At 43.9% G+C, this 23,178-nt stretch overlaps 1 protein-coding gene and 1 long non-coding RNA gene across 3 annotated transcripts in view; one reads left to right on the plus strand and one right to left on the minus strand.

The window, feature by feature from the left end:
* MYL3 (myosin light chain 3) overlaps window positions 1–14,153 on the plus strand; it is a 41,589-nt gene extending 27,436 nt beyond the window's left edge. Inside the window, exons 3-7 of one of the 2 annotated variants that reach the window (XM_081834579.1) lie at window positions 144–293; window positions 1,252–1,425; window positions 3,837–3,914; window positions 5,835–5,884; window positions 13,800–14,153. In XM_081834579.1, coding sequence (XP_081690705.1) covers window positions 144–293; window positions 1,252–1,425; window positions 3,837–3,914; window positions 5,835–5,863 — 431 coding nt within the window. In that variant the 3' untranslated portion in view covers window positions 5,864–5,884; window positions 13,800–14,153. The remainder of the gene's footprint in view (window positions 1–143; window positions 294–1,251; window positions 1,426–3,836; window positions 3,915–5,834; window positions 5,885–13,799) is intronic. The other variant, XM_081834578.1, reaches the window with a different exon arrangement.
* The window catches only part of LOC309326103, a 267,454-nt gene that overhangs the window by 46,294 nt on the left and 197,982 nt on the right, over window positions 1–23,178 (minus strand). The gene's annotated exons all lie outside the window — the stretch shown is intronic.

The following is a 23,178-nucleotide window of genomic DNA, read 5'->3' on the forward strand; positions in this document are numbered from 1 at the left end:
CTTTTTCATAAACAAGTGAAACTTCTTCTGCAATCGCATCCATTCCTTGTTACCTTTCCCTTCCTTTCTTCTCTCCTGACTTCCTGAGCCATCTCTCCCACTTCCTCAACAAGCATTTTGTGTTTTTCTCCTCTCCTATACAGAATTCAAGGAAGTCTTCATGCTTTTCGACCGAACCCCGAAAGGGGAAGGGAAAATCACGTACGCGCAGTGCGGAGACGTCTTGAGGGCTTGCGGGACAAATCCCACCCAGGCGGAAGTTCTCAAGGTCCTCGGCCGGCCCAAACCTGATGGTGAGAGACTTCTTGTCCTGTTTTGGTGACGGCAACTTCACCGGACAGGTTTCACTTCTAGATCTGTCTTAGGAGTGTTGGTGCCAATGAGCTACAGGTTATTGAGGAGGGGTCTCACTCTGACATTTTATTCCATCACACACCATCTATGTGTAACACCGGTTCTGAAAGACCTTCATTGGCTCCCAGTATGTTTCTGAGCACAATTCAAAGTGTTGGTGCTGACATTGAAAGCCCTAAATGGCCTTGGCCCAGTAGACCTGAAGGAGCGTCTCCACCCCCATCATTCTGCCCGGACACTGAGGTCCAGCTCCAAGGGCCTTCTGGCGGTTCCCTCCCTGAGATGAGTGAGGTTACAGGGAACCAGGCAGAGGGCCTTCTCAGTGGTGGCGCTTGCCTTGTGGAACGCCTGGACATTGAGGCATAGCTGTCAACTTTTTCCCTTTCTTGCGAGGAATCCTATTCGGAATAAGGGAATTTCCCTTAAAAAAGGGAAAAGTTGTCAGTTATGCACTGAGGTCCAACTCTGAGGGCCTTCTGGCAGTTCCCTCCCTGGGAGAAGTAAGGTTACAGGGAACCAGGCACAGGGCCTTCTCGGTGGTGGCACCCGCCCTGTGGAACGCCCTCCCGTCAGATGTCAAGGAGAAAAGCAACTACCAGACTTTTAGAAGACATCTGAAGGCAGCCCTGCTTAGGGAAGTTTTTAATGTTTGATGTGTTATCGTGTTTTTAATATTCTGTTGGGAGCTTCCCAGAGGGGCTGGGGAAACCCAGCCAGATGGGCGGGGTATAAATAATAAAATAAGATGGTGGTGGTGGTGGCGGCGATGTATCCCTTACCATGATCTCAGAGCCTTCATGTTATATTTTGGGTGTTCCCCTTGTTCCTTAATGTTTACATCCTTAACTTGCATGCTAAACGGATGGCCAGCTCTAACCTGATTTCTTGTTTGTCCAGAAATGAACAACAAGATGTTAGACTTCGACACCTTCCTGCCCATGCTCCAGCACATCTCCAAAGCCAAAGACACCGGGACCTACGAGGATTTCGTGGAAGGCCTGCGGGTTTTCGACAAGGAAGGGAACGGCAAGGTCATGGGAGCCGAACTTCGCCATGTTTTGGCCACTCTTGGTGAGTGGATCTACAGTCCTACAACACGGCCCTCTAAGCCGATTTTGCTGGAATCATAGACTCACAGAACTGTGGCTTTTGTCCTGTATTTTTTATCTTGTGAACTGCCTTGAGATTTTCAGATGAAGGGTGGTATATAGATTTAATAAATAAAATAAATAAATAGAGTTGGAAGGATCATCATCATCATCATCAAGATTTATTTTTTTAAAAATAATATTTATTACTTTAAAAACTTACAAAAAAGGGGGGGGGAGAAAAGAAGACAAGAGAGAGAAAAAGGGAAAAAAAGGAAAAAAAAGAAAAAAAGAACAGTACAATACAATATAAACAATACAAAACACAACCTTAACACAATAAACTAACACAATAAACTAAATCAAACCAAACAAAAACAATTTAAAAACATACACCATACCTTTTCCATATTCTATCTTTCATTCCCTTGTATCATCGACCTCCTCTCACCTCCCTCTTTGTATTCCACTTCCATTAATTGTTTCAGCAATTCTCATTCAGATTTATTTACCGCCATTCAACACAAGATCTCAGGGCAGGTCACAATGTAAACTAGCTGTATACATTTTGTGATCTATATCTATATCGATCAATCTAATCGTAACGTATAACAAGCATGTAAGGGTGTCGTCACGCTGAAGTTCACTTGGCCACAGACAGGTGGCGCTGCGAATTACAGTGTAACGATGGAGGGGCAGGACTGCCACAACACCTTATCCACTTTGTTCCAACATTTGAGAGGAGGGGGTCACATGTCCCTCACCCACATTGAAAGATTATGGATTTGATCGTGCATAGGGATGGGTGGAAAGGCTACTGAGTGACACCAAGGACTTTGTTATTTATAAAGCGGCACTCTATGCGCCGGCAGCTAAGAAGATGAGGAGGAAGGAACTAGACAGAATAGCGGTCAACTGCAAAAGGGATTTGGATATTTAATTTGGCACATCTCCCCTGAGAATCTTCTGCTATTCTATTCTATTTAATGCAACAAATAATTTTAGTAGCCGTGACCGTGGTTTTATTGTATGTCTGTGCCTGATTATTTTTATGGTTATTGTTGTTTTTTCCCTTCCTCCCCTTTTTGTTCTCCTTCTGAATGATGCCATGGCCTACGGCTAGTGCAATAAAAAGTTTAGTTGGTTAAAAATAAAATATATGCAAACAGCTCTCTGTGCAGTCTGGAGGGCTAGAAAAACTTGTCCTTCATTTCCCTTTTCTTTGCAAAAAATGAAGTTATTGGGATAAGGAATTCTCTAGCCCGATGCTGTGATCAAAGTCGAGCGGGACAAATGATGACTTCAGGGTTTATGAAATTTTCGGCTTTGTTTCTGCTTGGAGATCACAGTTAATCTTGAGGGACCAAAGACTGTGAGCTGGAAGATGTTGCTCTAAGCACCTTGAAATTCCTCAACTTGGTTGAAAAGGGAATGCCATGGTAGACAGATAAAAAGTCTCTGAGCCATTTTGACATCCATCCTTCCTTTCATGATGTTTCTCTTCAAATCCTTTCTCTACTGCCTTAAACGTAATACTGATTTCTGTAACATTCATATTACATTCCTTTATCTTTCTAAAAAATATTTATACTTTTCAGGTTTCTACATTTCACTGATTTTACAAGCATTTTTGACATTTCAAAACTTGACTTCCTCCCCTCTCTAAATTTATTTTTAATATCTTCTGCATATCCGAATTAACTTAATTTGCTCATTTATTCATCTACTTTAAATATGTACTTTAAATATATTACCATAATCATGCCAATGTTCTTATCTGTTTACAATTCATCTGTAAATATTCAACAAACAATTTCCATTGTTTTATAAAAAGTTTGTTATCTTGATTTCTTATTCTTCCGGTAAGTTTTGCCATTTCTGCATATTCCACAAGTTTTTGCATCTATTCCTCCTTTGCTGGAACTTCTTTCCATATTACATTCCTTTATCATTCTCATTCCTTTGCTTATATTTTATGTCCTACCTGCAATTTCATTTGACTATAATATTATCTCCAAAAAGGATCTCCGCTCTTCCACAAACATTTTATCTTTTTGGTCTCTTGTTTTTGACGTTAATTTCACTATCTCCATATAATCCAATAGTTTTTAAAGTCCATTCCTTTCTTGTTGGAACAACAACTTCTTTCCATTTCTGGGAATACTGAATTCTGGCTGCAGACATAATATACAGAAACATTTTAACCAACTGCTTTGGCCTGACTCGGCCAAAACTGGAATCTTGCCCCTTCAAATCAGTTAGCGATTCGAGCTTTGATCAAATTACCTAGCCCTACTTGTAATTTGCTTTAGGTTCTTAACCCTGAAAATTTGAGTCAACTTATGTATATTTTTTTCCTGTTATTTTCTTTTCTTTCATTTTTTTCTGTTTCAGGCGAAAGGTTGACTGAGGAGGAGGTCGATAAGCTAATGGCTGGCCAGGAAGACTCCAATGGTTGCATCAGCTACGAAGGTACAGTGGTACCTTGGTTCTCAAACTTAATCCGTTCCAGAAGTCCATTCCAAAACCAAAGCGTTCCAAAACCAAGGTGCGCTTTCCCATAGAAAGTAATGAAAAATGAATTAATCCGTTCCAGACTTTAAAAAACCACCCCTAAAACAGCAATTTAACATGAATTTCACTATCTAACGAGACCATTGATCCATAAAATGAAAGCAACAATCAATGTACTGTACTATAAAAATAAGACAGAATTGTAGATGATAAAAATTAAAACTACATTTTTTTTCCTTACCGGAAGTGATGATAGTTATTGTTTGGATGGGGGGCTTTTATCCATTTCCGCAGTCACAGAATCAATCAATTGGTAGCTGAGCACAGTCACAAAAACAAATTACTGTATTTTCTGGTGTGTAAGACTACTTTTTAACCCAGGAAAATCTTCCCAAAAGTCGGGGGTCGTCTTTTACGCCGGCTACAGAAGCAGCTCCTGCAGCAACTCCTCACCAAAGGATAAAACGACAGCAAATTAAATCAGAGAACACCAAGCTCTCTAGATGAAGCAGAAATACACTTGAAAATTGGCCCCAGAAGTCCCTGGCTACTGGGAAGTGGAGCGGATTTCTGAGCTGGACTGGAGACTGTTTTTTTTAATTTTTTTGGTGTGCGTTGGAAGAGGGGTAGTCTTATACGGCGAGTATATTCCAAACTCTATATTTTAACTGGAAAAGTTGGGAGTCGTCTTATACGCCCAGTCATCTTATACACTGGAAAATACGGTAACCGAAAAGGCCTCAAAAACAAAAACGCAAAATAAATAGCAAAAAACCAAAAACACCGAACTTAATCCGTTCCGGAAGTCCATTTGACTTCCGAAATGTTTGAAAACCAAGGTGCAGCTTCTGATTGGTGGAGGTGCCCCGGAAACAATAGCTGACAGCTGCGTCGGACGTTCGGGTTCTGAAAAAACATTCCAAAACCAGAACACTTACTTCCGGGTTTTTGGCGTTTGGGTACCGAGGTGTTTGAGAACCAAGGTACCACTGTATTAAGGAAAATATGGGGGTGCCAAAAAAGATGCCACAATCTTGTGTAAAGTCAATAAAAGAAGTTTACGTACAACATCAGATGGATCCCTGAAGGCAGACTTAGTTACATAGTATATACATGTGGAGCTATCCCATAAGCAGCGGTTCTCAACCTGTGGGTCCCCAGATGTTGTTGAACTACAACTCCCTTCATCCCTGAGCTCTGGCCTTGCTCGCTAGGGGTGATGGGAGTTGTAGTTCAACAACATCTGGGGACCCACAGGTTGAGAAAGGCTGCCATATGGGGATAATCCCAGTTTCCTCTATTGGCTGGAAGCTAACAGAGCGTCTCTAGCTAAAAAGCTGCTCCCACAATGGAGGAAGTCAGAGAGAGAGAGAGAGAGAGAGAGAGAGAGAGAGTGCTGCGTGCCCTGTCTTTTTGTTACCTGGACAGGTGAGGTCACGTCCACCTCTAGTCACATGCAAAGGAAGTAAGTCCCAGCCAGGAGGAAACAGGAAGTTTTCGACTGGCTGGACCAAACATTCCCCAGCATGTCCACTCTAGGAAAACAAGGAATGTTGTACTTGACTGCTACTTATGTATCACATCCCACAGTCTCAACTTTTGCCTTCAGAACTATGCCCCTCTGCAAACCACTGCTCCATGTCTATACTGCTCCACTGTTCCTGGGCAATATCAGGATCCTGGTCACGAGCAGCGGGAGGGAGAGGTTCCCACCATTCCTCATCAGAGCAGTACTCCTCAGCCTGGTCTCTGACACCCAGTGAGATTCATGACTGAGTCAGGATTCAGACTCTCATATCCCAAGCTCTAGCCCAACACTCTAACCATTACACAACACTACCTCTAAGACAGTAATGACTCTCTTCCTTTTTTTTTCAGCGTTTGTGAAGCATATAATGGCAAGTTGAATGGCAGGTAAGCCAAACAAGGTCATCATTCTTTTGTTTTTGAAACCCCACCCCACCCACCACCCCAGATACGATACAAAAATGTTTATTGTCATTGTCCCATACAGAACAATGAAATTGAAAAATCTACATTCAAAAACCAACAAGCCTGCTATCCCAACTATCCCAACCTGGTTAGCCCCTAAAAACTCTGATACCCCACAATTGAATACAATATACTCACATGGAGACTACATTACACTACATTTAAAACCAAAATCACATTTGGATAGAAACTGTTTCTCAGGCGGCTAGTCCTAGTCTTTATAACTCTGTACCTTCTTCCAGAAGGCAGAAGCTGAAAGAGATCTTCAATAGATCGATCCATATACAGCAAAAGGGTGAGGAAACTGTGATTCTCCAGATGTTGTGAACTGATGGGCTTGGCTTGCATCTAGAACATCTGGATAGCTATAGTTATTCACAAACGGGTTGGTTTTGGGATGAACTGGACTATATTTATATAGCTTTCCATTATTAGATAATTTCAATGAAGGGCCCTTGTTGATTATCCAAAATGAAGGGCTTTATTTGACAAGTTGGAATGGGTGCAAAGGAAGAAGACCAAGACCATCAAAGGTCTGGAAACCAAAACTTTTGAGGAACGGTTGAGTGAGATGGATATGTGTAGCCTGGAGAAGAGGAGATATGATGGCCATCTTCCAATATCTGGAAGGGCTGCCCATGGAAGATGGAGCAAGCTTGTTTTCTGCTGCTCCTGAGGGTAGGAACCAAACCAATTGATTCAAATGACAAGAATCAAGTGGTTTGGGTTTCAAGTACACATTAGAAGAAACTTCCTGACAGTAAGAACAGTTCAACAGCAGAACAGATTTCTTTGAAAGTTGGTGGACTCTCCTTCCTTGGAGATTTTTCAACATAGGTTGGATGATGATGATGACGACGATAACAACAACAATAATAATAATTTAATATTTATTATTTATACCCCTCCCATCTGGCTGGGTTTCCCCAGCCACTCTGGGCAGCTTCCAACAAAATATTAAAATACAATAGTCTGTTAAACATTAAAAGTTTCCCTAAACAGGGCTGCCTTCAAATGTCTTCTAAAAGTCTGGTAGTTGTTGTTCTCTTTGACATCTGGTGGGAGGGTGTTCCACAGGGCAGGCGCCACTACCGAGAAGGCCCTCTGCCTGGTTCCCTGTAACTTGGCTTCTCGCAGGGAGGGAACCGCCAGAAGGCCCTCGGCACTGGAACTGAACGATGGGGGTGGAGACACTCCTTCAGATCTACCGGACCGAGGCTGTTTAGGGCTTTAAAGGTCAGCACCAACACTTTGAATTGTGCTCGGAAACATACTGTCAGTGTAGGTCTTTCAAGAGTGATGTTATATGGTCTCAGCGGCCACTCCCAGTCACCAGTCTAGCTGCCGCATTCTGGATTAATTGCAGTTTCCGGGTCACCTTCAAAGGTAGCCCCATGTAGAGTGCATCGCAGTAGTCCAAGCGGGAGATAACTAAAGCATGCACCACTCTGGCAAGACAGTTCGCGGTCAGGTAGGGTCTCATCCTGCGTACCAGACGGAGCTGATAAACAGCCACCCTGGACACAGAATTGACCTGTGCTTCCATGGACAGCTGTGAGTCCAAAATGACTCCCAAGCTGTGCACCTTATCCTTCAGGGGCACAGTTACCCCATTCAGGACCAGGGAGTCCCCCACATAATTTGCCATGGATTCTTGAGCTGTGATGCCTGCATTGCTGGTGGTTGGACTTGATTACCCTGTACCCCTCAAAGAGCTGCCGTTCTCAGAGTGGTTTAACTATCAATCCCTGTTCCTAGGGAACTCTGGGAATTGTGGCTTTGGGCAGAGAATTGTTGTTGTTGTTTAGTCGTGTCCGCCTCTTCATGACTCCCTGGACCAGAGCACGCCAGGCACCCCTGTCTTCCACTGCCTCCCGCAGTTTGGTCAAACTCATGCTGGTAGCTTCGAAAACACTGTCCAACTATCTCTTCCTCTGTTGTCCCTGTCTCCTTGTGCCCTCCATCTTTCCCAACATCAGGGTCTTTTCCAGGGAGTGTTCTCTTCTCATGAGGTGGCCAAAGTACTGGAGCCTCAGCTTCAGGATCTGTCCTTCCAGTGAGCACTCTGGGCTGATTTCCTTTAGAATGGAGAGGTTTGATCTTCTTGCAGTCCATGGGACTCTCAAGAGTCTCCTCCAGCACCAGAATTCAAAAGCATCCATTCTTTGGCGATCAGCCTTCTTTATGGTCCAGCTCTCGCTTCCATACATCACTACTGGGAAAACCATAGCTTGAACTATATGGACCTTTGTTGGCAAGGTGATGTCTCTGCTTTTTAAGATGCTGTCTTGGTTTGTCATTGTGGGCAGGGAATAGGGACCTCCAAACAACTCTCAGCACCCTGAACAAACTACAGCTCCCAGGATTCTTTGGGGCAAACAAAAGCTGTTTAAAGTGGTATCCTAGAGCCTTAAATGTATAACGCAGCCGATTTTGCCATTGCAAAGGAGCTCCGATCAGCTCTTCCACAGTCACGGAGTCCATATTTCTTCCTGGAAGAAAAACACACACAGAACAACAACAGAAACATCTGTTCTCAGAACCTCTGCTGATATCTTTTAGGCTCTTTGGGGGGGGGGTGACCTAGGATGCAACCACAACTTTGTGGGCAAAAGGGGAAAAAACAATCTGTGTGTCTTAGATAAATTAGAAAACAATCCAAACTCTGTACTATCAGTTCCTGTTTTCCCGCTGCTCTGGTTTATTTATCTGTCGTTGCCTCCTGATCTTGTTTGCTTAGGGAGATCTGAAATTATCCCAGCTTGTGGGGCCGAAGTCCTTTAAAACATGGGCTTTCATCCGGTCAGCAAAACCCCAGGGAGAGAGCAAACCATAGGAGAAGATAAAGTCAGGATGCTGAGTTCGAGTGAATGGCAAGGAGAAAGGGGACAGGGGGACAGTTTTCCTCCCTCGCTCCTAACGCTGGAACTCAAGGGCATGCAACACAGCTGAGAGTTGGAAGATTTGGGACAGATAAACGATGGACTTATTCATGTTCCACAGAGTTAAGCTGTGGAACTCCCTCAGGAGTCAGGGACGGCTGCCAACGTGGGTGGCTTGAAAAGAGGATTGGAGAAATTTGCAGAAGAGGAGAGGGCCACCGATGGCTTGAAGCCAGGATGGCTATGTTGAGCTTTCACAGAGCCAGGAAATCCTTCTGAATACAGTGTGGACTGAGATCCCTCTGGTTCCGAGTCTGAGCCCGAGTCCCAGGCCATCCCACTGATGTTCTTAGACTCTTTGCCCTGCAATAGCTAATCCATCGTCAAAGCATATTCTTTTCTGTTTGTATCGGCTTTCCTGTCTCAACCCCCCCACCTTCCCTGGGATGAATGTGGGGGGAGAAATTTGGTTCTGTTCACACCTGAAGGCACACCTACCTCCTCAAAAACAATACACAAACCATAAACTAAAAAAAAAAAAAAAAAAAGCACTTCCCTGAATTTTGCAAGGTTGTTTTCTGGCTAAGGAACACCTACCTCCAAAAAATGTCTATACAGTGGTACCTCGGGCTACAGACGCTTCAGGTTACAGCCTCCGCTAACCCAGAAATAGTACCTCGGGTTAAGAACTTTGCTTCAGGATGAGAACAGAAATCGGGCTCCAATGGCGCAGCAGGAGGCCCCATTAGCTAAAGTGGTGCTTCAGGTTAAGAACAGTTTCAGGTTAAGAACGGACCTCCAGAATGAACTAAGTACTTAACCTGAGGTACCACTGTACTAGGGTAAAGCATGCAGAAGAATATACAAAATGCATCGCCAATTGGGGCTATTTGCTGGCAAGCTGTGTACTCTGGACAAAATGGCATACAAGAATGTGTGTATAAGGAGAAAATTGCTGCATGATGCTGAATTGAAAATTACTCAAAAGGCCTTTTTTTAAATATCAGAAACTGATGTGGAAATTTGGACTGAACCTAAGGCTGGAAAAATAAGGAGCAGAAAGAAAACAAAAATGTTTTCCCTCGTCCTTACTTCTTTTCCTTTCATCACAGCAAATCACTGTGTTATTCTGATCTTCCTTTTGGAAGTACGTGATAGAGACCAGAAAAAATGGTTTGGTCTGCTTTCCACAGTGGACCAATCATATCTGAGGCTTCCAAACTTGCTCAGGTCCCTGTGAGATGCACATTTCTCTGGATTTGCTGAAACAGCATGGGATTTAATGAAGCGGTTGGTAGTGTGCAAAAGATGAACACAGAAAATATATATTTTGTGTTAAAATCTAATGGGAAAAGTATGTTTTCTAGATGAAAGAGTTGAAAATCACCGAAGGATTCTTATTTTACATTTTTAGAAATGTGTAGTTTACATTGCAAACGAGCACATTTTAAATGTGTGCACAACTTTTGCTTGCGCACATCTTTTTTTAAAAAAATCACAGAATCTGCACGCAAAGGAACAGATCTACAAGTGAGTTCCAGTGGAATGAAACAGGACAGAATTGGCTACTCTGTCCCATCTCTAGTATATGGACTCCACAGAGTAGACAACAGCAAGTAATTTGTGAAGGAACCTGCTGGATCCCTGTCCCCTCTCTGGGGATCTTTACAGTCCATCCCTCCTTGTGAGCTGAGTGGCTCAGACAGACTCACTTATGGTGTACCTTGGTTCTCAAACTTGGTTCATTCCAGATGTCCGTTCCAAAACCAAAGCATTTCAAAACCAAGGCGCGCTTTCCCATAGAAAGTAATGCAAAAGGGATTACTCCATTCCAGATTTTTTAAATCAACCCCTAAAACAGCAATTTACTATAAAATAAATAAGACAGTAGATGATAAAAATTAAAATTATTTTTTTTTCTCAGCTGCACTGATGATAGTCCTTGTTTGGATGGGGGGCTTTTATCCATTTCCGCAGTCACACAATCAATCAATCAATCAATCAGTAGCTGAACTGGGTTCCACACAGTCACAAAAACAAATTAACTGAAAAAGCCTCAAAAACAAAAACGCAAAACAAATAGCAAAAACAAAAGTGTCAAATACAGTGATACTTTTGTTCTTGAACTTAATCCATTCTGGAAGTCCGTTTGACTTCCGAAATGTTCAAAAACCAAGGCAGGGCTTCTGATTGGTGCAGGTCTCCTGGAAACAATAGCCAACAGCCACATCGGACGTTTGGGTTCCGAAAAACGTTCGCAAACCGGAACACTTACTTCTGGGTTTTAGGCATTTGGGAACCAAGGCCTTTGAGAACCAAGGTACCACTGTATTAAGGAAAATATGGGGGACTTCCTGATGTGGGCGGTTCCTCAATTATGATTTTTTTAAAAAAATGTTGCTTTGGGGAATAATAATAATAATAATAATAATAATAATAATAATAATAATAATTTATTTATACCCTGCCCATCTGGCTAGGCTTCTAACAAAAGATTAAAAATACATTAAAACATCAGTCATTAAAAACTTCCCTAAACAAGGCTGCCTTAAGATGTCTTCTGAATGTCAGGTAGTTATTTATCGCTTTGACATCTGCTGGAAGGGCGTTCCACAGGGTGGGCGCCACCACCGAGAAGGCCCTCTGCCTGGTTCCCTGTAGCTTGGCTTCTCACAGGGAGGAAACCTCCAGAAGGCCCTCAGTACTGGACCTCAGTGTCCTGGCTGGATGATGGAGGTGGAGACGCTCCTTCAGGTATCCTGGACCGAGGCCGTTTAGGGCTTTAAAGGTCAGCACCAACACTTTGAATTGTGCTCGGAAATGTACTGAGAGCCAATGTAGATCTTTCAAGACCGGTGTTATGTGGTCTCGGCGGCCGCTCCCAGTCCCCAGTCTAGCTGCCGCATTCTGGATTAGTTGTAGTTTCCAGGACACCTTCAAAGGTAGCCCCATGTAGAGCGCATTGCAGCAGTCCAAGCGGGAGATAACCAGAGCATGCACCACTCTGGCGAGACAGTCTGCGGGCAGGTAGGGTCTCATCCTGCGTACCAGATGGTGGTGGTAGACAGCTGCCCTGGACACAGAATGGACCTGCGCCTCCATGGACAGCTGTGAGTCCAAAATGGGAAGCTCACAAGCAGGGCATAAAGCAGATAGCCAATCCCAGCAGCTGGTACTGATGGACATATACTGCCCCTGAATATGGAAGTTCTGCTAATTGGTAGCTGCTGTTAAAGATAAAGGGACCCCTGACCATTAGGTCCAGTCATGGTTGACTCTGGGGTTGCGGTACTCATCTCGCTTTACTGGCTGAGAGAGCCGGCGTACAGCTTCTGGGTCATGTGGCCAGCATGACTAAGCCGCTTCTGGCGAACCAGAGCAGCGCACGGAAACGCTGTTTACCTTCCCGCCGGAGTGGTACCTATTTATCTACTTGCACTTTGACTTGCTTTTGAACTGCTAGGTTGGCAGGAGCAGGGACCGAGCAACGGGGGCTCACCCGGCCTGTCTAAAACCATCCAAGCCCCCATCTCGCCAGGCAGCAGCAAAACCCACCACGTGGAAACCTTTGCTCCTTCCTTATCCCAGAGCTCGTGAGTCACTCTCCGTCTCTTCCGTCTTTTCCCATGTGGGATTTTGTTTAATTCTCAGCCCACACACAGAGCAGACTCCTTTGCTGGCTCCCTTTCTTGCAGAGGCTGCAAAATCTCGATAATCTGGAGCAATTTGTTACATCCGGCCGCAGCTTATTTTTTTGACCCCCGGGGGTCAAGTACTTGCCTGGCTCGCGGCCCGCTCTTGTCAGATAACTTACAGCTCCTATATAGGCACTTTTCCCAGATTCCTTCTTCTGCGACTTCTTGCCTTGAGTAATTCAGCGAAGTTGTAGCCAAGGCTGCCCATTGCATCTATATCTATATCTATATCTATATCTATATCTATATCTATATCTATATCTATATCTATATCTATATCTATATCTATATCTATATCTATATCTATCTATATCTATCTATATATCTCCCTCGGGGAGTTGATGTCTTTTTCCCCCCAATTTTTTTTATTGATTTCCCACATTTATAACAAATATAACATATGAAAAACACAAAGCAAAACATCTTACAATACTAAAAGGAAAAAACAACAACAGAAAAAAACAGTCATTACTTCCAAAATCCAAGTTAACTATCTATCTATCAAGTTATCTATCATCTGTCTATCTATCTATATCTATATCTATCTATCTATCTATCATCTATCTATCTATATCTATCATCTATCTATATCTATCTATCTATATCTATCTATCTATCTATCTATCTATCTATCTATCTATCTATCTATCTATCATCTACCTACCTATCATCTATCCTAGCTATCATCTATCTATCATCTATCTATCCATCCATCCATCTATCATCTATCTATCTATATCTATCATCTATATCTATCTATCTATCTATCTATCTATCTATCTATCTATCTATCTATCTATCATCATCTACCTACCTATCTATCATCTATCCTAGCTATCATCTATCTATCATCTATCTATCCATCCATCTATCTATCATCTATCTATCTATATCTATCATCTATCTATATCTATCTATCTATCATCTATCTATCTATCTATATCTATCATCTATCTATATCTATCTATCTATCTATCTATCTATCTATCTATCTATCTATCTATCTATCATCTACCTACCTATCTATCATCTATCCTAGCTATCATCTATCTATCATCTATCTATCCATCCATCTATCTATCATCTATCTATCTATCTATCTATCTATCTATCTATCTATCTATCATCTATCTATGTCATCTATCTATTGATTGATCAATCCTCCTCCCCCATCTTGTTTTAATTTCTTTTCTTTTTTTTTTGCAAACTATCCCCAGGTGTTTCCAAACTGCAGTAACAAATGAATAAAACTTTGTTTCCAACTTTGTTTTCAGGCCACCTCAACCAGAACTGGATACCGAGATTGGATTTCAACCGAACCCGTGGAATGGAATTAGTATTTCTAGTTGGAATCGATGCTCAGATTCCATTAACCGTTTTGTGTTTGTCTCTGTCCCTCTGGAATGGGCTCTTTTTCACTCTGTCTGGCCACTGGCTACCCTGCTCCTTACATCTTCCGCTATGTCGTTCCCTCTGCTTGGAACAGCCACCTCCACTTCCTTCTCCTGAATGAGCCCAACCCTCTCCACAGACCCACTTCCACTGGTTTCTCTCCATCCCCTTAAATCTTTGGGGCATCTCCACCTTATCCCTGTCTTTATCCTGTAATAAAGACTACAGATCCCTGAGCTCGGATGCTGCGATTCATTGTTCTAGGCAAAGACTAATGGTGGCACTCGATTAGCTTGAAATTGTAGTCCTCCTCTACCACTAGTAGTAACACAATAGTAATTTACTACTAGTAGTAACACATTAGTAATTTACTACTATTATAGATAGTCCTGGCAACTAAACACTACTAGGCCTCTCTTACTGACACACAAAAAAAGCATTAATCTTTGGCTCCTGTATGTAGCTGTGCTAAAATGGTTATATCTAGCGAAGCTACCTCATGTTCCAGAGAAGTTAGTCATTTCACAAAAATGGTTATTGGGATGTATAATAATAATAATAACAATGATGATGATGATGATGATTTATTATTTGTACCCCACCCATCCGGCTGGGTTTCCCCAGCAACTCTGGGCAGCTCCCAACAGAATATTAAAATTACAATAAAACATCAAACATTAAAAACTTCCCTATACAGGGCTGCCTTCAGATGTCTTCTAAAAGTCAGATAGCTGTTTATTTCCTTACAATCTGGTGGGAGGGCATTCCACGGGGCGGGCGCCACCACCGAGAAGGCCCTGTACCTGGTTCCCTGTAACTTGGCTTCTCACAGGGAGGGAACCGCCAGAAGGCCCTCGCAGCTGGACCTCAGTGTCCGGGCAGAACGATGGTGGTGGAGATGCTCCTTCAGGTATACTGGGCCGAGGCTGTTTAGGGCTTTCAAGGTCAGCACCGACACTTTGAATCGTGCTTGGAAACGTACTGGGAGCCAATGCAGATCTCTCAGAAGCGGTGTTATATGGTCCCGGCGGCCACTCCAGGTCACTAGTCTAGCTGCCGCATTCTGGATTAGTTGTAGTTTCCGGGTCACCTTCAAAGGTAGCCCCACATAGAGCGCATTGCAGTAGTCCAAGCGGGAGATAACCAGAGCATACACCACTCCGGCAAGACAGTCCGCGGGCAGGTAGGGTCTCATCCTGCGTACCAGATGGAGCTGGGAAACAGCTGCCCTGGACACAGATTTGACCTGCGCCTCCATGGACAGCTGTGAGTCCGAAATGTCTCCCAGGCTGCACCCCTGGTCCTTCAGGGGCACATTTACCCCATTCAGGACCAGGGAGTCCTCCACATCCGCCCACCTCCTGTCCCCCCAAAACAGTACTTCTGTCTTGTCAGGATTCAACCTCAACAAAGCCAAACCTCAACAAAGCCAAAGGAAGCTTGCCAGAAAGAAAAAGACTCTGCTTTTATACTGAGTCACGCCATTTCTCTATCTAGCTCAGTGTTGTCCCTACTGAACATAAACAGTGGCTCTCCTGGGCTTCAATCGAGGGATTCCAGAGACCCACCAGGAGTTGCCACCGAGGATCTAACCTCACACTTCCTGCAGGTAAAGAAGAAGAAGACATCAAACAAACACCTTCACACTTTCTCCTTGTCTGTCTGGGAACCTGGGAACAGAAGGAGAAAAGTCCCCTCCGTCGAGCGATCTGTTGATGACTAACAGTTGTCCATTTTTGCAGCCTGGTACCTGGATAATAAATATTTGCATCTTCATTTGTTTATTTATTTGCTTACTGACTTACTTAGGAGTATTTATACCCTGACTACTACTCAAAGGTTTCTCTCTTTCTGTCGTCAAATCTTTTTTTTTTATTAAGCTTTACGTCGCAAATTAAAATTCAAAGATCATCATTTAGGACAGGGGTCAGCAAACTTTTCCAGCAGGGGGCCAGTCCACTGTCCCTCAGACCTAGTGGGGGGCCAAACTATATTTTTTGGGGGGAGGGGAGAATGAACGAATTCTTATGCCCCACAAATAACCCAGAGATGCATTTTAAATAAAAGGACACATTCTAGTCATGTAAAAACACACCAATTCCTGGATCGTCCGCAGGCCGATTTAGAAGGCGATTGGGCCAGATCTGGCCCCAGGCATTAGTTTGCCTCCCCATGTTTTAGGATTCCCTGATTTCTTCGACTCCCCACTGCCCTTCCCTGGTTACCATTATCAATCTTTTTTCAACTGCTTCTCTTATTTTCTCTATTTTTTTTTAAATAGTCCATTTTAACCATAATTTTTTGTACATTACAAGCGTTACTCAAAGCCTGCCAACGTTTTTAGTTGTTTACAGTGTTCTCTTAAGTACGTTGTAAATTTCCTGCATTCCTGGTTTCTGATTTTCCCCATCATTTTCGCCATTTTGGCATAGTCCATCAACTCCATCAACCATTTGTCACTGGTCGGGACTTTATTTTCTTTCCATCTCTGGGCCACTAGTATTCACACTTCTGTCATTGCATACACAAATAATCGTTTCTGCTCCTTTGGTATCTCTGCACCTAAGATTCCTAATAAGAAAAAAAAGCCTCTGGGTTTGTTAGTTTTTACAAATGTTATTTTAAATATTTTTTTCAACTCATTATAGATCGTTTCCCAGAATGCTTTACTCAAAGTTTTCGAGGAGGTTTGCCATATATTTAGAACACAATAAAATAGACAGTGATACAATGGTCAGCTGCTTGGGAGAAGAATGGGGAGCTGAATTATTATATATTATATATATTGAGCATGATAACGCCAATGTTGCGGGTTCGATTCTCATATGGGACAGTTGCATGTTCCTACTTTGTACAGGGTTGGACTAGATGATCCTCTGGGTCCCTTCGAACTCTATGATTCTATGATCATATGATCATATGATCGCTACTCTGTGGCTGTACCCACACATCAGTCTATTCCATTTTCCTGAGGTTTCCCGTACTGTTTATTTCCACATTATACCCGAGCTTTCATGTGACGCAAAAGCCACTTCTGGAAATAAGTATCCAAACAAGCCCCTGTTTTGCAAAGAGAACGTCAACAATGTCTAGGCAACACGATGACCATATGTATATGTAATAGACAATCTTTATAGAATTCCTTCAAATCATAAAAAGTTCAAAATGAATTCTTCCTCAGCGTGGTGGGTGGATATAGAATGCTTCATAAACCCATCTTATTTTGAATGAGCACTGTTCCACAGCATTTGATATTTTCATTTATATACATTCATTCAAAATAAAATGGGTTTATGAAGCAATTCTATATCCACCCACCACGCTGATGAAGTATTCTACGAAACAGTAGTCAATATCCGGAATTACTGTTCACTGTTGGACATCATTGTTGAATACACAAAGCTTCACAGCTTGTCTTCCACCGTACTAAGTTTGGTACCTCGCTTCATTTAAAGATTTCCAGAGACTTTGAGACTAAAGATTTCATTTTGAACTTTTTATGATTTAAAGGAATTCTATAAAGATTGTCTATTACGTATACTTCTGGAAATAAAGCAGAACATAGCACAAGTTTAGCTCTTGTTATCTGCTTCCAGGAAAAAAACCAAAAAACTGTTTGCAAAGAGCTTGGAAATGATTCTGTAGAAGACTGTATTCTGCTATATTTCTGGAAGTGGATTTTACATTGTGTGAAAACTCAAAGAATGAGGAAATTAACTGTTAGGGAAAGCTTAAGGAAAGGCAATGAATGCAGCCTATATTTAGCTAGCCAAGATGTTTGCAAGCAGATTTAAATTGGGAGAACACTTTTTTTAACAAATGGCCTGTTTCAGCTCAGATCAGACCTATCTGCGTTTCGTTTATTTTAATTCCCCCCCCCCCATCTCATGGAAGCCTTATTTGCATTCTCAGACCCTTATGGGCTAGTAACCTGAGAAGACATAAATTTATGCCCGCAGGACATCTCTGGAGAGCACGATGGGGCCATATCAGTTTCTTCACCCGGCTATTTCTGAGCTATTTAGAGCTCCTTTGTTCTGGGGGGGGGGGGGAGCATATCTCTCTCCCAGAATTGCCTTTTGTCTTTGTCAGTCTTTGTGTATTTTATGACACAACACCTGTCCGGCTGCCCCAAAGAAAACCACGACTTCTTCACAAGGAAACAAAGCCCATAGCATGAGCTGCCCCCCAAATCGCCAAACCGCACAGGTGTTTCGAACTCATGACTGACAGGAACAGGAACAGAGTGCCCTGCCAGTGCTAAAGTTCAGGAAGCCGCAACTGTCCCAAGCAATCAATTCATGCCTCTCTCTCCAGAACAAAGGACTCTCCAGAGGAGGAATTGTCCTGGACACAGTTGCTCTTCCAAGAAGCTAAAAATAATCGCCAGATCTGTGAGCCAAACGCTACCCTGGGACATCGCCTTTCAAGTCCTGAAGACAATTGACTGGGTGCATATGGGGAGAGGGGATCTCTGGACATCTCAAATGTCACAAATGCATCTCGAGAGCCCCAATTGGGGTATAATCTCAAAGATGCTTCGAGCTGATCTCTTCCTCTCCATCCAAGGCAAAGAAATGTCAGGTGGTACCAGGTGCGGAAGATTTCTCCTCACCCCCCCCCCCCATGAAATACAGGCGCAAGTCTTATTTTCTGGTTTATTTACTGAACATTGTGAGCATGGTGATGATAATACAGTGGTACCTCGGGTTAAGTACTTAATTCGTTCCGGAGGTCCGCTCTTAACCTGAAACTGTTCTTAACCTGAAGCACCACTTTAGCTAATGGGGCCTCCTGCTGCCGCCGGAGCACGATTTCTGTTCTCATCCTGAAGCAAATATCTTAACCCGAGGTGCATTTTCTGGGTTAGCGGAGTCTGTAACCTGAAGCGTATGTAACCCAAGGTACCACTGTAATGATGATGATGATGATAATTTATATTGTGACGCCATATTGGCTGTCAAGGCCCCTGATGCCTGCCTGCCATTGTGGCAGTAGAGTACAGTATGGTTGCCCCCATCCTCCTTTCTTGAATAATAATAATAATAATAATAATAATAATAATAATAATAATAATTTATTTATACCCCGCCCATCTGGCTGGATTTCCCCAGCCACTCTGGGCGGCTTCCAACAAAACACTAAAATACAATTAGCTATTAAACATTAGAAGCTTCCCTAAACAGGGCTGCCTTCAGATGTCTTCTAAAAGTTTGGTAGTTATTTTTCTCTTTGACATCTGGTGGGAGGGTGTTCCACAGGGCAGGTGCCACCACCGAGAAGGCCCTCTGCATGGTTCCCTGTAACTTGGCTTCTCGCAGGGAGGGAACCGCCAGAAGGCCCTTGGCGCTGGACCTCAGTGTCCAGGCTGAACGATGGGGGTGAAGACGCTCCTTCAGGTATACTGGACTGAGACTGTTTAGGGCTTTAAAGCTCAGCACCAACACTTTGAATTGTGCTCAGAACCGTACTGGAAGCCAATGTGGGCCTTTCAAGACCGGTGTTATGTGGTCCCGGCGGCCGCTCCCAGTCACCAGTCTGGCTGCCACATTCTGGATTAGTTGTAGTTTCCGGGTCACCTTCAAAGGTAGCCCCACGTAGAGCGCATTGCAGTAGTCCAAGCAGGAGATAACCAGAGCATGCACCACTCTGGTGAGGCAGTCCATGGGCAGGTAGGGTCTCAGCCTGCATACCAGATGGAACTGGTACACAAGCCACACATCTACATTCTACATTCTGCATTCTGCAACGCATTCATACCTTTGAAGGACACATTCCAGCCAGGCACAAGCACTCAAATGGGGTGCAGAGCACAAAGGGCCAAAAAATGGGTGGGTGCATATGACTCTTGGGTTCCCAATCCCTGCTCTCCTGCCATGGTTGCCAACTGCACTCCCTCTCCTCTACCTGTTACTGCCACCTGCTTGCTCATGCCGGGCAGAGCCAATGAGCAAACAGGTCCTGCCAGGTGCTCTAACTACTCCCCACCACTGCTGTTGTTGATCTTTTCAGCAGGCCCTTGGCTGGGGTAAAGACCCTTGATGCCAGCCCTGTTTTCTGGCAATCTTGAGCAATGCACAACAAAGTACAGTGGTACCTCAGGTTAAGTACTTAATTCGTTCCGGAGGTCCGTACTTAACCTGAAACTGTTCTTAACCTGAAGCACCACTTTAGCTAATGGGGCCTCCTGTTGCTGCCGTGCCGCCGAAGCATGATTTCTGTTCTTATCCTGAAGCAAAGTTCTTAACCTGAAGCACTATTTCTGGGTTAGCGCAGTATGTAACCTGAAGCGTATGTAACCTGAGGTACCACTGTAATGTCCTCGTACTGGAGTCCACAGGGCATTTCAGCACCATGGAGAGCTCCAAGTGAGAGACCTGCTCCAACAAATGTGGAAAGCAAACAGGGCCTTAGAAAGCTTTTGCCTCTCATACTACCTTTCCCAGGCTCCACCCTCTTGTGGGGACCTTAGATCCTAAGAAAATAGAGCCTACTGGATCAGGCCAATGGCTCATTTAGTCCACCATCCTGTTCTCAAAGTGTCCAACCAGTTGCCTTCAATAAATCCACAATGGCTAGTAGCCTTAAGGAACAAAACCTCTGATCTGATGGTGGACATGCCTCCTGAAAGAGCACCAAAATCTCAAAAGTGGTTGATGGTGGTGGAACAGATTGACAACCAGGAATTAACAAAATAATTAGTTGAATTTAACAAATTATTCTTGCATTGCTGGGGGACGAACTAAATGATGCTTTGGAGCTCTTCCAACTCTACAACTCTGTGATTCTAAGATTTATATATCAGTTAATAATTTGGGGGTGGGGCTCAAATGGTATGGGACTCCAATTCCCATCTGCCCCAGCCACCATGTCAGGGATGATGGGAGCTGTAGTCCAACAAAATCTGGAGAGAACCAGCTTGGGGAAGGCTGATCTATGTAGAACCAAGCGCAGCCTCTGAACCCATTAGCGAAAGTTTTGTTTTCTGAAACTTTACTTTCCGATGATCTTGCATCTATGAATAACTTGTGCTGCAAAGCGACCTCAGTGCATGACCATGAAACCATCTTGCGTATCATAAATCATCTGGAGAAACCTCACCCAACTGCTTGTCATTTCCAATATCCATCCTGCAGCCGCCTGGCGAACTCTCTCTTTCTCTCTCTCCCTCGCCCACAGATACACAAACAGCCCAACTCACCATAACCCAAATCCCAGGAACAATGATTGAGCGTTTACATCATGTCTAGTAGTGCTTCAGGTCACGGGCAAGGAAATGGGCGTTGTGGCTACTCGCTCCCATAAAACGCTGTCTGCATTGGTTATTTCCTTTCTCACTGTGGGCAACTTGGCCATTTTGTTGAGATTGGCACCTTCCAAACAATTCTTAAAAGGGGGGGGGGTTCACGGTTAGGAGAAGGATGCTCCTTTCTGACTTTGGTCAAGTCAATTGCAATGATAACGATAACGATAACGATAACGATAACGATAACGATAACGATAACGATAACGATAACGATAACGATAACGATAACGATAACGATAACGATAATGATAATTTATTTGGGTTGCGGGTGGCACTGTGGGTTAAACCACAGAGCCTAGGACTTGCCGATCAGAAGGTCGGCAGTTCAAATCCCCGCAACGGGGTGAGCTCCCGTTTCTCGGTCCCTGCTCCTGCCAACCTAGCAGTTCGAAAGCATGTCAAAGTTCAAGTAGATAAATAGGTACCGCTCCAGCGGGAAGGTAAACGCCGTTTCCATGCGCTGCTCTGGTTCACCAGAAGCAGCTTAGTCATGCTGGCCACATGACCCAGAAGCTGTACGCTGGCTCCCTCAGCCAATAAAGCGAGATGAGCGCCACAACCCCAGAGTCGGCCATGACTGGACCTAATGGTCAGGGGTCCCTTTACCTTCACCTTTACTCTGATCAGGTGCACCAACTCTATGGGGTCAAGGTGTCTTCGGCCCCCTCAATATCTGTTGGGAAGGATCCACACCCCCTCAATGTTGAGGAGGCCAAGTGCGGTGCAGTTTCAGTGGCCAGCTCCTCCTGAGTGTGGCATGGGACACGGGTAGCGCTGTGGTCTAAACCACCGAGCCTCTTGGGCATGCCGATCAGAAGGTCAGCGGTTCGAATCCCTGCGACAGAGTGAGCTCCCGTTGCTCGGTCCCAGCTCCTGCCAACCTAGCAGTTCGAAAGCACACCAGTGCAAGTAGAAAAATAGGTACCGCTGCGGCGGGAAGGTAAACGTCGTTTCCATGCACTCTGGTTTCCGTCACGGTGTCTTGTTGCGCCAGAAGCGGTTTAGTCAAGCTGGCCACAGGACCCGGAAAGCTGTCTGTGGACAAAGGCCGACCCCCTCGGCCTGAAAGCGAGATGAGCTCTGCAACCCCAGAGTCGCCTTTGACTGGACTTAACCATCCAGGGCTCCTTTACTTTTTTTACCTGTACTGACTGGTATAGAATTTGTAAAATATGCAGGGATTTATGATATGTATGTAAAACGAACCATGGAAAGAGAAGCAAGGAAGTCATTGATATATTAAAGATGTAAAAATAAGTATTTTAAATTGTAAAATTTATAAATTATCTAAATGAATGAATGAATGATTTTTTTAAAAAAAAGGACCGCAAAGCACGGAGCTGAAGCAAAATGGGTGAGGGTGGCAGGTTAGCAAGAAAGTTTGGCAAGATCGAAAGAGCCTCCCCTCCTATTTTAAGATGCTGTGTGCATCTTGGCATCAGTAGACCCTGATGGCTAAAGTCTCCTTGCTTTCCGCAGAGCAAAGTGCTGCTAGCTTTGTCTGCGGACTTCAGATGTGTGCAAATCACAGCATCTGAGTGTGGGAAGATAGATTTGGCAGGAGGGAAGACTGAAGAGCTATTTCTAGTCCGTGTTCTTCGAAAGGCCTTTCATTCATCTCCTCTTTGCTCAGCCGCGCTGTTAACAAGGAACACCTGGCTGCTGCTGCTGTGGCTGCTACGCTAAGAACCCGGAGAGATGAGGCCACTTAAGCTGGCGCTGTGCGGAAAATAAAACTTCGCCCCTGCGCACTTTCTTCCCAATCACCCTCCAGCAACTGATGAGAAAAGAAACGGGATTCAAAAAAGGGAAGAGAGAAAACATTGGTCTAACACTAATGAGCAAGGCGCAGTTTTATTGTGCTTAAATTGTTTCCTCATCGCTAACAGAATGGCAAAATAAATTATTACATTATGTGGAAATGGCTCAACTAACAAGGAGCTTAAGAGGTAACA

Source organism: Podarcis erhardii (assembly GCF_964252035.2).
Source record: "Podarcis erhardii genome assembly, chromosome: 12".
Lineage (NCBI taxonomy): Eukaryota > Metazoa > Chordata > Lepidosauria > Squamata > Lacertidae > Podarcis > Podarcis erhardii.